The sequence below is a fragment of the Zalophus californianus genome, chromosome 5, assembly GCF_009762305.2.
Source record: "Zalophus californianus isolate mZalCal1 chromosome 5, mZalCal1.pri.v2, whole genome shotgun sequence".
NCBI lineage: Eukaryota > Metazoa > Chordata > Mammalia > Carnivora > Otariidae > Zalophus > Zalophus californianus.
Genome location: NC_045599.1, coordinates 117,939,912 through 117,955,182, shown reverse-complemented (window position 1 = coordinate 117,955,182; position 15,271 = coordinate 117,939,912). Strand labels below are relative to the sequence as shown.

At 37.3% G+C, this 15,271-nt stretch overlaps 1 protein-coding gene across 2 annotated transcripts in view; it reads right to left on the bottom strand.

The window, feature by feature from the left end:
* EMB (embigin) overlaps positions 1-15,271 on the bottom strand; it is a 42,519-nt gene that overhangs the window by 17,303 nt on the left and 9,945 nt on the right. For both annotated transcript variants that reach the window (XM_027606246.2, XM_027606245.1), the window contains exons 2-3: positions 12,985-13,074; positions 11,717-11,806 (exon numbers count right to left, since the gene is read on the bottom strand). In XM_027606246.2, coding sequence (XP_027462047.1) covers positions 11,717-11,806; positions 12,985-13,074 — 180 coding nt within the window. The remainder of the gene's footprint in view (positions 1-11,716; positions 11,807-12,984; positions 13,075-15,271) is intronic.

Genomic DNA, 15,271 nt, shown 5'->3' with positions numbered 1-15,271 from the left:
CAGAAACACTCCCACGTAAAAGCAAACAAAACCTAAGGGAGAGAATGGAGTAACTACTTTGATTCCTTTAAGGAATCATATCATTCATCGTTATTACAAGAACGTTTAGTGCAGAATGTGGGTTTGTGTGATATACTAATTCTGTCATTCCTAGTCTTCTTAGTCCTTAAAAACTTGTAGGGATTGGACAAAGATATAGATGAATGGCAGAATTCAAACACTCATCCTGTACTTCTGACTTCTCATCGAATTTGAAATTCTGGTACAAAACCATGAGGTGATATATCTCTATAGATATCTATATCCCACTTATGGCAGATACATTAGAGCCAACTTTTTTTTTTTTTTGAGCAGTAGTAAATAAAGGAAAAATACCAAACAGGTACACCGCTCTTCCTATACTAAATGTGCAATTGGTAACCAGATAATAGAGGAGGAAAACTTTCTTTTTATACAGTTCCAGCCAATAAGTGAAGAAACTCTAGAAATCTGACACAATGAGCTATAACTCCTGGTGAATCGTGGATCTCGGCATTCTGCATCATCTGCTGCAACCCTCTCAGACACGGAACTGTGTGTCTCCTAAGGAGGGACACCCCACGACCTAGGCAGTCGTTTTGTCCCCCTCCAAAAAAAGAAAAAAAGTAAAGGGGGAGGGGGTGCTGAAACTAAGTCTCTAGATCCAACTACCAGTTTACAGGAAATACAGAGGATGGAAAAACTTGTTAAATAGCACCCCGTGAAAGTGATCGACAGAATCTAGGGTGTGAGAAAACTCAACAAGATGAACGATCTGGTGTTTTCAACAGGTAAATTAGAAAAAGGAAAGAAATAAACCTAAAAATGAAAAGATACTTTAGAAACACACCTTTAAAAAAAACAAAGCAAAACTAAACTATATTTAGGGATGTACACCTGTGTGACAGAACAATTTTAAAAAGCAAAGACGTGACCCCCTAAAAACCAGAACAGTGGTGGTTACTCTTAAAGGAAATAAAAAGGGTTGTGTTTGGGAGAGGGCAATGCATTATATAAACACATCTCTCAATCTCCTGCTCAATAGCGTGGCATCAGTAAAAGCAGAATGCAGAGCCAAAATGTAGAAAGAAAAAAAAAACAGAACCTAAATAGCATAACATCACTTTTAATTACATTTAAAACTTTATAAAAATGCTTCCTTAAGCAATGACCAGGTACAAAATTTGCAGACAGTGAAGTACAGCTAGTGTGAAGTGCTTTGTGAGCACATGCCCAGAATAACTACTTGCATAATTACAGAAGTGCTGAGTTGAATTTTATGCACAAAAAGAAAGGCAAAACAAAACAAAACAAAACAAAACCCTAGGTATAGACATCTTAACAAGATTCAATTATACAGAGAAAAAACTGAAGTGGTCAAACTGAAGGAATTTGCATATTTTCGTGCATTTGCTGAGCATCTACTGCATACCAGAAATTACATTAGGTACTAGTAACAGGAGAAAATGTTTTAAGATATATCATATTTGGTCCTAAGCTTCTATTTTCTGTAAATTTTCCTCCTTCAGCTTTAGCTCTGGGGTACCCTGAAAACCTAGGTCTGTCTTTCTGTCAAGGAAATTTACTTCCTTAGTCAATTTCATAAAGGAGTTCTCCATACAGTCTCTGTATTCACCCCAATATAGCATATTCTGTTATCTTACCATATTACAGAAAGTGCTTTATCATAGGTTAAAAACGTCCTTAACTGTCTAACCTAACTACCTCTTTTCCTTCCTTGTGGGAGACAGACCATCTACCAAAGTCTGTAGACTTTGGTAATGTAACAAACACTTTCTTCCACTGTGACTATGAAAGAGAATAATAAAGGGAACCAAATCTATGTTGACAGAGGAATAATTCTTCCAAGGAATGTTACATTAAGAAATTGTTGATAGAGCATTATTATTGATGACTTAAACCTGCTTTCTATATATTGGATCGCCCCTAAATGTGAAAATTCTTTCACATCTTGCAAAACTCTGCTCAGTTGTTGCTTCAGGGACAAAGCCTTTGCAGATTTCTTGAGTTGTTTCCCCAGGTCTGAGCTGAGTGTCACTCATTACTGCTGGCCTCTGCCCAGCCCAGGTTTATACTGGCAAAGCCACCTTGCTCAGAATTGAGGAGATCCAGGCCTTGCTATAGGCCATGGAGTTGCCAGAGGTTCTGAGCACCCAGAGAAAGCTATTGTGACCCTTGCATTATTTCTTGGGCACCCTGTGGGGGTTGAATACAGACCATCTTTCTTGCTGGAGGGCTGGCAAGAAGACAAAACAGCATTATCACTCCTTGCAGGAGGCATTACAGAGGTATTTACATTCCAGAAGGGGACTCCAGGGCACCACACTCTTTTCAGTGATGCGGCTCACTGGAGCCTCCTAAAATATCGGGAAGTTAAAATATGAACAATCACCTCCATGTCATAAGGGAACAGCCCCGTGTCTGGTTCCTTGCCTGAGGTGACTCACAGGGCAACACCATGTATCTTTATGTTGGACACCTCAGTTTCCTCATTTGTAAAATGGCACAAGACATATTTCACGAGACTACAGAAAGGATTAAATGAGCTATCATAAGGAAAATTTTAGTGATCTATTAATTGCTGAATAAGTTCCCACTTAACTTCCTCTCAATATTGATCTCACTGGAGAATATAACAAAAGCTATCAGGTATTGCCTGAAGTTCCGTATTGCTCATATCATTTAATCTTTACAGCAATTCTATAAGTACCATTTTTATCATTCCTACTTCATAGAGGAGGAAGCTGAGGCAAAGAAAGGTTAACTATCTTTCCCTAGATCATATATCATGATAATGACAGGTATGAATACAAATTTGGGTGTGGCTGAGTCCAGATTCTCATAATCAACTGTGTGTACCAACTTCCAAAGATATGACATTCTCATGACAATGAAATTAACTTCCTTATCACTTTCAAACAATTGAACTGAGGTTTTATTTTTTTTTTAAGATTTTATTTATTTATTTGAGAGACAGCGTGCGAGCACGTGCACAAGCAGGGAGAGAGGCAGAGAGAGAGGGACAAGCAGACTCTGGACTGAGCATGGACCTGATGCGGGGCTTGATCTCATGACCCTGAGATCATGACCTGAGCTGAAATCAAGAGTTGGATGCCTAACCGACTGAGCAACCCAGGCGCCCCTAAACTGAGATTTTAAATGAAAGAAAATATTAAGAGAAGATGAAACAAATTTGTAATGCAGCAATACAGCAATGTGATGGTAGACAAATGGTATGACCAACATATTTTAAACATTCACACTTTGAACTAAATGATTCTATCAAAACTGTACTGTAGCCTCTCTCTAAATCAGGCCAGGTTCCAAGCTCTAATTGTTACCTCCCTGTTTCTTGTAATACTTCGCAGATGTTTCTGCAGCTTGCTTTCCTAACAGAAAATCAAAAATATGTTAAAAGTTTTACCTCTAACTTTAAAAATATTTTAAATTAGCCAACAAACTAATATGTCCATTGAACTCAATGGACAATGTTTCAACCTCCCCAAAACCATAACTGCAATGCGTTTCTGCTATTTAAAGTATTGCAAAAACATCCATATCTACATTTCTAAGACTATACCTATTTACTCAGTTTCTGAACTATATTTTTAATTTTTTTTAAGATTTTATTTATTTATTTGACAGAGAGACAGCAAGAGAGGGAACACAAGCAGGGGGAGTGGGAGAGGAAGAAGCAGGCCTCCCGTGGAGCAGGGAGCCCAATGACCTGAGCCGAAGGCTGATGCTTAACCATCTGAGCCACCCAGGCACCCCTGAACTATATTTTTAAAAGACTGTTCTTAAAGTCATATAGTAATTTACACCTGTCTCTTATTTTCATAATTAAAATTATTAAAAGTATATGGACATTTAAGCAATTTGAAATCTTTAAAGAAATGATAACAGTTAGACCTTAATGGGCCCATTTAGGAAACATATCACTTGAAATAAAAGTCTATTTTGTTTTTTGTTATAAAAAAGAAAAATGTGGAAAAAGCAAAGTAAAATTTCTTGCATAGGACGGTGTTTCCAAACATGCTTTAAAAGCAGAAACTTTTATTTATAAGAGTTAAATGTACCACAACATAAAAAACTGGCAAAATGGGACAATTCTGGCTGATGCAGAGATAGGAAATATGGAGCTTTCCTTTATTTTACCATAGAAGTCAGTGAGGTCCCATGTTACATCCTAAAATACAGATGGAACATCTAGAATCCTTATAGAAATAATTCAGGTGGCCACTCTAACATGAAACCAACACCCCTATATAAAAGTGAAACATTCAATCTTATTTTTAACATGTTGCTCCATTTATATGATGCTCCTTACCATATGGAGTTTAACTAAGTTTATAAAATAACTCCTCTGAATAAGAATAAAACACATATATCTTAAACTTCATATTCAAAATTTGTACAATAACAAAAGAAAATTGTTCCTTGATTCTTATAATTTTCACCTCCTCCCAAATTAAGTTTCATTCATGGTCTTTTATTTCACTGAATCTATCAAGTTATTTACATGCCATCTGATCAGCACAAAACTGATGTGATAGAATCTAAAATACCTGTGGTTCCTGAATTCCATAGCTTAGAATAGAAAATCACCAATGTGCACAGGAAACCCAAAGGTTGTAAGCCTAACTAACCTGAGTATAAAAGAGTGTATGGGTCTGTATGTATATGTGTGTCTATATACATAATACACACATATACACACACAATCTCAAAGTCTTCCCTTGGGAATCCCTCAAGACCTAGGAACTATGTGGCTGGCGTTATATAAGAATAGCTTATTCTCAAACTTTTGGGAATTTTATTCAGGCAGCATCAAAAGGAAGGGAAATATTAGAAAATGTGGATGGCTTCTACACAAATGAAGCTGGATTTACCAAACATAATTCAAAGCTTCAGCAATATTATGGAAAATGTTCTTACATTAGCCAAAAAAAGATGCTGGCTGAATTTCATTAAACAAAGTTCCTGCTGGTCACAATTTTCCTCCATTTCCATTAGTACCAGGTATAATGGTTATTTCCCTACTTTCTAAACTGATTTAAAATTATTTCAAAGAAAAATTTAAAAGGGACATGGTTCCATTTGAATTTTAGAAAGGCACATTTCTTCTTGTTTTGAATAATGTGGTACTTAATTGGAGGGTATAGCATTGAGTAATAATCCACCAATTAAATACATTTTTCTACAACATAAAGGACAATATTGCAACAACTTTTCATATCAGTTAGAGAGAAAATACAACTAATAGTTAAACTGTTTCAGCAATCAAATAGGTTACTATCATTTCCAAATAATTAACACAAAATTAATCCAACACTCTGGTAGTGGACTATTATATTTTTGGATAACCAGAATCTGAAAACCCTTCCCCTCTGTGTAAGTTTTAATGAGAAGCAAAGCCCCCTCAGTCACTATGTAAGCCAAAAATATTCCTTCTAATTCTCTGAGGCTAAGGGCAATGACATTTGACTAATCATATCCTCCCACCTAGGACTTTAAAGTTAGAGGGAATGACTTAAGGACCTAGGCAAAATTGAGAAATTAATCACAACAGCAATGGCAAATGTCTAGCAATGATAAGGTATCATTTCTTCATTTACCCATTCATTCAACACTTATTTACTGAACACGGGCTACATGCCTTTCACTTACCCATCCATTCACAATTATACTAAAAATCTACTACGTGCCTTTACCCTGAGCATTGATATCAAGAGTACAGTACTAGCAACAATATCTTTTATTATTATGTTATGTTAATCACCATACATTACATCATTAGTTTTTGATGTAGTGTTCCATGATTCATTGTTTGCGTTTAACACCCAGTGCTCCATGCAGAACATTCCCTCCTTAATACCCATCACCAGGCTAACCGATCCCCCCACCCCCTCCCCTCTAGAACCCTCAGTTTGTTCTTAACCAGACTGTGTCAAGGTTTCTTGCTGTCTTTCCTCCTTAGGTCTTTGGCATATTCTAGAATTTGGTTTCCATCCTAATCATAAAACTAGGGAAATAGAAAACACAGGGGAAAAACTTCTTGACACTGGTCTGGGCATTGATTTCATGGATATGAGCCCCAAAGCATAGACAACAAAAGCAAAAATAAACATGTAGAATTAATCAAACTAAAAAGTTTCTGCATAATAAACAACACAGTAAAGAGGCAACTTACAGAATGGAAGAAAATATTTGCCAACCATAATCTGATAAGGGGCTAATATCCCCAATATATAAGTAACACAACCAACTCAAAAGCAAGAAAACAAATAACTCAATTTAAAAATGGGCAAAGGACCTGAATAAACATTTCTTTAAAGAAGAGATACAAATGATCAACAGCTACATGAGAAAAGAGAGCTCTTTTTTTTTAAAGATTTTATTTATTTATTTGACAGAGAGACACAGCGAGAGAGGGAACACAAGCAGTGGGAGTGGGCGAGGGAGAAGCAGGCCTCCCACCAAGCAGGGAGCCCGATGCGGGGCTCGACCCCAGGACCTGGAATCATGACCTGAGCCAAAGGCAGATGCTCAACGACTGAGCCACCCAGGCGCCCCGAAAAGAGAGCTCTTATACACTGCTGGTGGGATTGTAAATTGGTACAGCTATTATGGAAAACAGTATGGGGCTTCCACAAAAAACAAAAATAGAAATGCCATACGATCCAGCAATCCCATTTCTGGGTATATATCTAAGGGAAATGAAATCAGGATTCCAAAGAGATATTTGCACTACCATGAACACTGCAGCATTGTTTATGAGAGCCAAGATGTGGAAACAACCCAAGTGCCCACAGAAAGAAGGATGGGTAAAGAAGATGGACTATTACTCAGGTATGAGAAAGAAGGAAACTCTGCCTTTTACAATAACGTGGACGAACCTGGAGGACATTATGCTAAGTGAAATAAGCCAGACAGGGAAAGGCAAATACTGCATTTTTTCACTTATATGTGGAATCTAAAAAAGTAAAGAAAAAAGATGAACTTATTGAAACCGAGGGTAAAAGGATGGTTACCAGGGACTGAGGGACTGGAGGAAAATGGGGAGATTTTGGTCAAAAAGTACAAAGTTGCAATTATGTAGGATAAGACTAGAGAGCTAATGTATACGCATGAAGACACTACTTAATAATACTGTATTGAACACTGGAAATATGCTTAGATAGTAGATTTCAGGTAAGCTAATCATACAAAAAAAAGTTTGTGAAATGATATGTTAATTAGTTGATGGTAGCAACATTTCACCATATATATATATCAAACCATCATGCTGTACACCTTAAGTACATATAATTTTTAAATACTTTTCATTTATTTATTTATTTTTATTTTTTTTTAAGATTTTATTTATTTATTTGACAGAGAGAGCACAAGCAGGGAGAGCAGGAGAGGGAGAAGCAGGCTCCCCACTGGAGAACCCAATGCGGGACTCAATCCCATGACCCTGGGATCAAGACCCGAGCCGAAGGCAGAAGCTTAACCGACTGAGCCACCCAAGTGCTCTAAATACTTTTTAAAAAGGAAAAAAAAATTAATGTAATAGGAATCCTAACTCAAATGAGATCTAAATTATAGGTGATAATGCAATATCATAAAATCATTAAGTCTCCTACAAATTATTCTACAAATTTAGTAAAAAATCAGTCAAAATCCAAGAAGTATTTGTTGTGGAACTTGATTCCAAAAAAATCTACATGAAAGAGTGAAAATGTAGGACATTGGAAAACCTGTTAAAATAAAAAAGAACAAAGATATAAAGATGTATCATAATATTTCAAAAATAATATTAATGTGTTAATGATGCTACAAAATACCAAGAAATTAGGTAGAATTTTCTGGATTGCAAGTTGGAAATTATTAGCGGTCAGGAAGTCAAGTTAATAGTTATCACCAAATTTGTTTTTTTAAAGGATTGAAAAAGAAGAAACTACCAGTGTAACACACCTGTGAGGCGTGGGTGTTGCTTAACGAACATTTGTTTATTGTGCGTATGTGTTTCCCCATGTGTGTGCATGGGTGGTACACAGGTTACAAGGTAAATTTCTTATTTTGCCCAACTCTATAGAATGTTTGAAAAACACTGAAACAATAAAGGAACAGAATAGCACATAGGAATTTGGAATATGATTAGGGTGATATTTCAAAACTGTAGGAAAAAGGAGAACTATTCAGTAGAGGGTGTTGAGACCTTGGCTCTCTATATAAAAATAATTTAATAAAGTTAGTGACCTTTCACACACAGTACATAAAACTGTATTTCAAAAGGGTTAAAAACTGAAGGGTAAAAAACTATGAAAATACTTCTGTAAAAATGATAGGAGAAAACAAAACAATGAAACTTCTTCACAATAAAAAACACAATGTAAATGTTTAAAGACAACTAGGAGACAATATTTACAATTTCAATAGAAAGTATAAATTAGTATTTAAAATGTATAGCTGTCTCACATCAGTTTAAAAGTATATAAACACAACAGGAAAATGGATATGGGATATTAACAGACACAGACACACACACACACACACACACACACACACACACACACACACACACACATATAAGTATGTCCAATTCCAAAACACAAATTAAAACAACAGTGATACAGCTTTTAGCACTCACGCTGGCAAAGATGAAAGAGTTTAATAATATCAGGTGGTGCTGGTCAGGAACTAAGGACGATGACAGTCAAATATGAGAGTGAGGGAAAAGGTAAACTGTTACTTTGGAGGGCAATTTGCAAGTATGTATTAAAATTAAAATGCAGGCGCCTGGGTGGCTCAGTGGTTGGGCATCTGCCTTCTGCTCAGGTCATGGTCCTAGGGTCCTGGAATCGAGCCCCACATTGGGCTCCCTGCTCTGCAGGAGGCTTGCTTCTTCCTCTCCCACTCCCCCCGCTTGTGTTCCCTCTCTTGCTGTGTCTCTGTCAAATAAATAAATAAAATCTTTTAAAAAATAAAATAAATAAAATGCACATAACTTCTAATTCAGCAATTCAACCCTGTGGCATTTATCTCCTAAAGGAACACACACAGTCATTCCCAGAGAGAGATACGTAGAAAGAAGTGTTCATTATTGAAGGTTTACAACAGAAAAAAATTTAAACAAACTAGGGTCCATTTAGAGGAAAATGTCTAAGAAAACTGGTATGTTTAACTGTGCACACAAGTAAAAGAAATAAGGTATGTCCATGTAATATGGCTAGATCTCAAGAATTAACACTGATTGACAATAAAAAATATTCAAAACAATACATATGGGTTTAAACCACTAATATTAAAGAATACAAAACAATGTTACATAGTACTGTATGAACAGAGGTTACCCCTGGAAAGAGTTCAGCTGAGACAGAAGTAGGGAGTGATCAAAAGGGTTTTGACTTCCTCGGACAAATTGAGTTTTTATCCCCAGAAATTCTGTTTGGCTATTTTTCAAGCATGTTTTACCTTTTTTTTTTTTTTTTGATAGCATAATATTCTTTTCTCTTTTAGTATTTCTTTTATAACTCCACCTACTATTTCTGTAATCTGAAGTTCTGGACAATCCAATCCTACCGTTCCTTAGTTAACTCTCAGTCTTGGGGTCTACATCACTGTATTTTATATTTGGGAGCCAAGTCCTCAGGCCAGATTCCATAGCCAGAGCAGGCAATGTGTCCTTCCATAAATGTTTTTCATTCATTCACTTTCCTGCAGAACCAGGGTCATGTTTGTGTTCTTTCTCAGCTCGCAGGCTCCTGTATAATGCAGGTACCGTAAATTTGCAATCTAAATGTCATTGAGGGCAGGCCTTTGACTTCGAGTACTCAAGGGAGTCTTTGCATTTGATTCAGAACAAGGCTAAAACCAGGAAGCCAACTGCTCATGGCCTTGTGTTGATCTACTGCTGTTGCCCATCCCTCCCCTCCTCCCAGATAGAGCTTTTTTCACAGTCTTTATATAGCCTTCCGCGGGTTTTCAGTTTCAGTTTTCTGGAAAGATCAGCTTTCTGGGAATTTTGAGTTCCTGTTCCCCTCCTCATCTAGATTCAAGGCCTTGTTCTTAGATCTGTGGCTCTTCGAACTCAAATGCCCTGTCGACAAACACAAGGAACACTAACATGACTTCAATTTGTATAGGCGTGCTGCCTGGTCACCCAGTCTTGGTCAGCAGAAATTGTCTTTATTTTTTGTATTTAGCTAAATATTTAAAAGAATGTTTGCAACATTTTAAATTTTCTAGGTTTTCAGATTCTCTAACTTACTATATATTACTACAAATAAAATGTTTCAATATTTTTAAAGATCAACTCACTTTTACTTATAAATTAAAAATGCTAAATACATATCAAAGAAACAAAAATAGTATTTCTCTGTATGTGCCTTATAGAAGACGAAGATTTTGACTTAATTCTTAAAGACTGGGAAGATTTTGAACATAAGCAGCAGACAAGGGAAGGAATGGGATTATAACCGATCTGGTTCCCTATCCCACATCCCACTTATGCTAGGAGGTCCCATGACCTGTTACTTAGCACCATCATCTAACTTTTTGGTGAGATTCAATGTTAACAACCCCCTTTTTTTTTTTTTTTTTTTTTTTTTGAGAGAGAGAGAGAGTGTGCACGCATGAACAGGAGAGCAGAGGGAGAGGGAAAGAGACAATCTTAAGCAGGCTCCATTCCCAGCACAGAGCTTGACGCGGAGCTTGATCTCACAGGGACAACATAGAAATATATGCAATTCAAGTAAACAATAATACGACAACATGAAAACATTCCATTCATAAAGGAGGTTAAAAATCCTAGTGACAGCAATAGGAAGAAAGCCTATGGTTCCTAGTAAGCATAAATATATCTTCAGATTTAACTTCTGTATTTCAGGAAGACAGTTCCTAAGACCAAACTTTTTGATGGGAAGGCAACCAGAACAACCTACATGGAAATGCAAACCATGTCGACCACAGCTTGGAAATCCAGTCTTTCAAAAGGAATGTCAAATCTTTTCTTTTGTAAAATAAAAACAATCCAGACTTATCTAAGAAGAGATTTTATTCAAAAAGCCTATTGCAATAAGGAAGATGCTCCAAGGATCCGTCTGCAAGCATCTCAACATCGAACAGAAACGCTTTCCTCTTATAGAGAGGGGTAAGCAGGCTAGCAGGAACTTTTCAGAGGAAATGGGATAAACTAGTGGGGGGAAGCAGGATGCATGATCAGGCTGTGGTCAAGCGTTAGTGCTTGCTCAGACTTGGGGCAAAACAAAGTTCAGGGGCCTGGGAGGAAGAAAAAACGACTAACGTTTGATCAAGCTAAGGCAGAAGGTAACTACCAGACAACTCTGAACACTTGGTCTCTTCATAACAGCAAGAATACTGGTTTTAATAGTATTACAATAAAAGAGTAGTTAGGAGTTAAACCCTCCAAACAGGTTAAGTAAATAACCAACTAAAAAGTCCACTTTTTTTCTCTCTTCCTGGACACCTAACCCTTTCTTCCCCAGGGTCCCTCCTGGGTAAAGTAAGGGGTATGTTGCTGCCAACATGACCCAGACAGTCAAAGGATTTGCAAACTTATGTTCTCATATGGATCTCTCTTTAAGAAAAATTTCATCTGACAGAGGAAATCAACAACTAGAACATGAAAACATGGCTTCAAAAATTATTTGAAAGGCAACACATTTACCAGTCAGTGTTATGTTATGACTCTCCAAGGGGAGGTTAGAATATTTTGTCATCATTTCTTCTTGGATGGGTAGAGTCGTAAGAGGTGAAGCTGTAAGAAAAAGAAAATGTGATTGCATATTATTATCAAGATGAAATGACAAGCTAGTTTGAAGCAGCTAAAATGCTATATTGTATACGATTAATGAAAAATGAATTAAAAAAATAACATAGGAGTGTTGTAAGTGCTTTTTAAAAAAGTTTTATTTATTTATTTATTTGACAGAGAGAGAGAGCATGAACAGAGGGAGAGGCAGAGGGAAAGGGAGAAGCAGACTCCTTGCTGAGCAGGGAGCCCTACTCAGGGCTTGATCCCAGGACCCCGGGATCACGACCTGAGCTGAAGGCAGATGCTTAACTGACTGAGCCACCAAGGCGCCCTGTAATTACTTTTTACAATCAAGAATAAACTCCAAATATCGGAATAGAGACCGAGAACAAACAGGAGTTGTACAAAATCATAAAAAAATTGTTCTACCAAAAAAGGGCAGTGCAAACATTCCTTCGGTATCAGATGGGAGATAGGGGAAGCATACCTTTCATTCATATGAGAAAGAGAGAAACAGTTCTTAAGATTAAAGGACAGTTAAAGACTGGACAAGTAACTGGATAAAACATGTTACTGACTCAGTAAATGCATTTACAATATTTTAAATTCTACTTATACCTATAACATTGTTCCTAAAATAGACAACTATTCTTACTCATTTAAAAAACCTGAGATTACTTTTGAACCAGTGGAATCCAAAACTGTGAAAAAGAAAGCCGAGCTGAGCTTCAGTGCAGAATGCTTTACTTATTTTTCCATAGCACTGTCATCGACTCATTTGATAGCATCTTTAATTTCCCTGCCTAAAGGTCTTCCAGTGGATATACGAATTCCCCCTTCAATGCAGAGAGATTTGAATGGATGCACCAGCAAGAACTGATGAAAACATAAGAGTCTCTGCCAATTGAAATGAACCTTCCCTTCTTCTCAGGTGTCCTTCTTCTAGAGAGTCCTTCTTAGGTTTCCCACGTCTGACCAGCCGCCCCCTCCCAGCACACAGAGCACACTGCCTTCATTGCGGTAGACTCCCACATCCTATGTTCTAATTGTATGAGGTACTGGCATGTTTCTCCCACCAGACCATGAGCAAGGATTAATAATTTATGAGGGAAAATGCAATGGCTTGCTTAAAAATAAAAACTTTTGGGGGCACTGTATTATTTGAAAGGCAACACATTTACCAGTCAGTGATATGTTATGACTCCCCAAGGAAAGGTTAGAATATTTTGTCATCATTTCTTCTCGGATGGGTAGACTTGTAAGAGGTGAAGCTGTAAGAAAAAGAAAATGTGATTGCATATTATTATCAAGATGAAATGACTACAAGCTAGTTTGTAGCAGCTGAAATGCTATATTGTATACTATTTGTGAAAAATAAGTTTTCAGGAAGCTCTGAGGAGCTAGATCTCGTACATTCACAGATATTCAGACATATATTGGGCTATTAAATGCGACCACATTTCCAACTTTTTCTGTGTTCTTTTCTTTACTGAAAAATCCCTGATTTACATCAAGTAGCTTAAAAAAATTATTTTGTTATCCTACCATTTGTAGTTTCTTTATAAAACATAGATGAAGACACTGAAGAATTAAATAAGAGTGCCAGGAAAAAGACAGACATGAAGAGGCAGAAAAAAGATGAGTGAACCAAGAGAGACAGAGAGACCATAATAAAGGGCATAAAATGAGGAGAGAGAAGAGAAAATGGCTGTACAGTGAGAGTTTCTGCTGTTTTCCAGCTACAGTTACAGACTGGGTCACCCTCTACCAAACTGACTTGTGGGTCTCCTCTGTCATCTCTCTCATCTTTTCAAAACCTTTACTGAAAAAAAAAAAGTTTCTATTTCCTCCCTCCTTCTCTCCTCAAAGCTCCTGCTGCTGCTGCTGCTTTTTTTTTCTTTTTGTACACTGGCTACTGTTCTTTGACTGTGGGGTACCAGAACCTACTTCCCATAAAAACCACCCCAACTCTATCAAATAAGTCAGAAAAGGGGAAAAGGCTTATGACTGCAGTCTTGGCTGCATTCTTAAAACCTCTCATTCTCATTCAGTTAAATTAAACCTGAGCCTTTTTTATTTCACTTTCTTAATACTCTGCTCAGAAACTTACTCCTAGTCCAAAATTAGATTTCCAGTTCTTTTCTTGTGTGTATGAAAAATATTATCAAAGTTAGTGATCACCTTTGTTGCCTCAGCTTATGCAAAGCTTTTACAATATTGCCTAATAAAAATATCTACCTAGCAGAACCTCGCTCTCCAGTAAGCTGTGTTCCAAAGGCTTGATCACTTCTAAAGCAGCTTTGGAAGGTGGAGGGCACTTTCTCATAAAGTAATCCTTTAATGAATTTAATATGTAAATCACTGCACCCTCTGACAGTGATTACACAGGAAAATATGCCCTGAGTTTCTCACTGGGCTATCAAGAATACAAAACATTTCTTCCACTCACATCTAATATTCATTCATTCATATTCTTTCTGTCTCCATCTCTCTCTGTCTCTGTCTCTGTCTCTCTCTCTCACACACACACACACATACATATACACACAGCCAAAAAGGTTCCTATCAACATTCTTTTTCTAATGAAAAAAATTGTTTTTCCATTCTTGGGCATAGCTCACTTAGAAGTTGCATTTAAGAGGAACTATCTCACGAAGATGAAAGCAGATGCTATTGACTTAAGGATAGGAAGCCAGGAGGGTGCGGACGGGAAGGAATGAACTGTTCTATATCATCCGTTCTGTGAAACTTGCAAAACATAAGCTTTGATATCTTTGTTTCTTGCTAAGGAGTTCTCTTTTCTTGGCCTAGCCTCCTGCAGAGCTGAATATAATTGTAAGGGTTCTCATCACACCCTTTTCCCCTAAAACAAGCCCATAATCCTTCAAGATGGTCTAATATCATTTATTCATATTAGTAGTAGTAGTCACACTATCATCAGCAATAAGAAAGTGACATAAGCTGAAAAAAGGTGCTTTATTCCTTCTTCTTATTTTATTTAAATAAGTGAATAGAGAGAGAGCATCTGATACATGCTTGATGCTGGTAAGGAGTATGAAGCTGAGTAACCTTGGTCCCTACAGGGCCACATGGATCATAATAGTATCGATTTAGGCCCACAATTTGTAACTGAAAGTCATTAAAATTTCAGGGTGCCACCCATTCACAGTATTGACTATAACTAGCCTGTGTATTTTCCAACTTGGCAGGTGAGCAGCAGAGGATGAAGCCTGACTTACATCTTTTTTTTTTTTAAGATTTTATTTATGTATTTGACAGAGAGAGACAGTGAGAGAGGGACCACAAGCAGGGGGAGTGGGAGAGGGAGAAGCAGACTACCCGTGGAGCAGGGAGCCCGATGCGGGACTGGATCCCAGGACCCTGGAATCATGACCTGAGCTGAAGGCAGATGCTTAACAACCGAGCCACCCAGGCGCCCCCTGATTTACATCTTTGAGAGACTCTGGA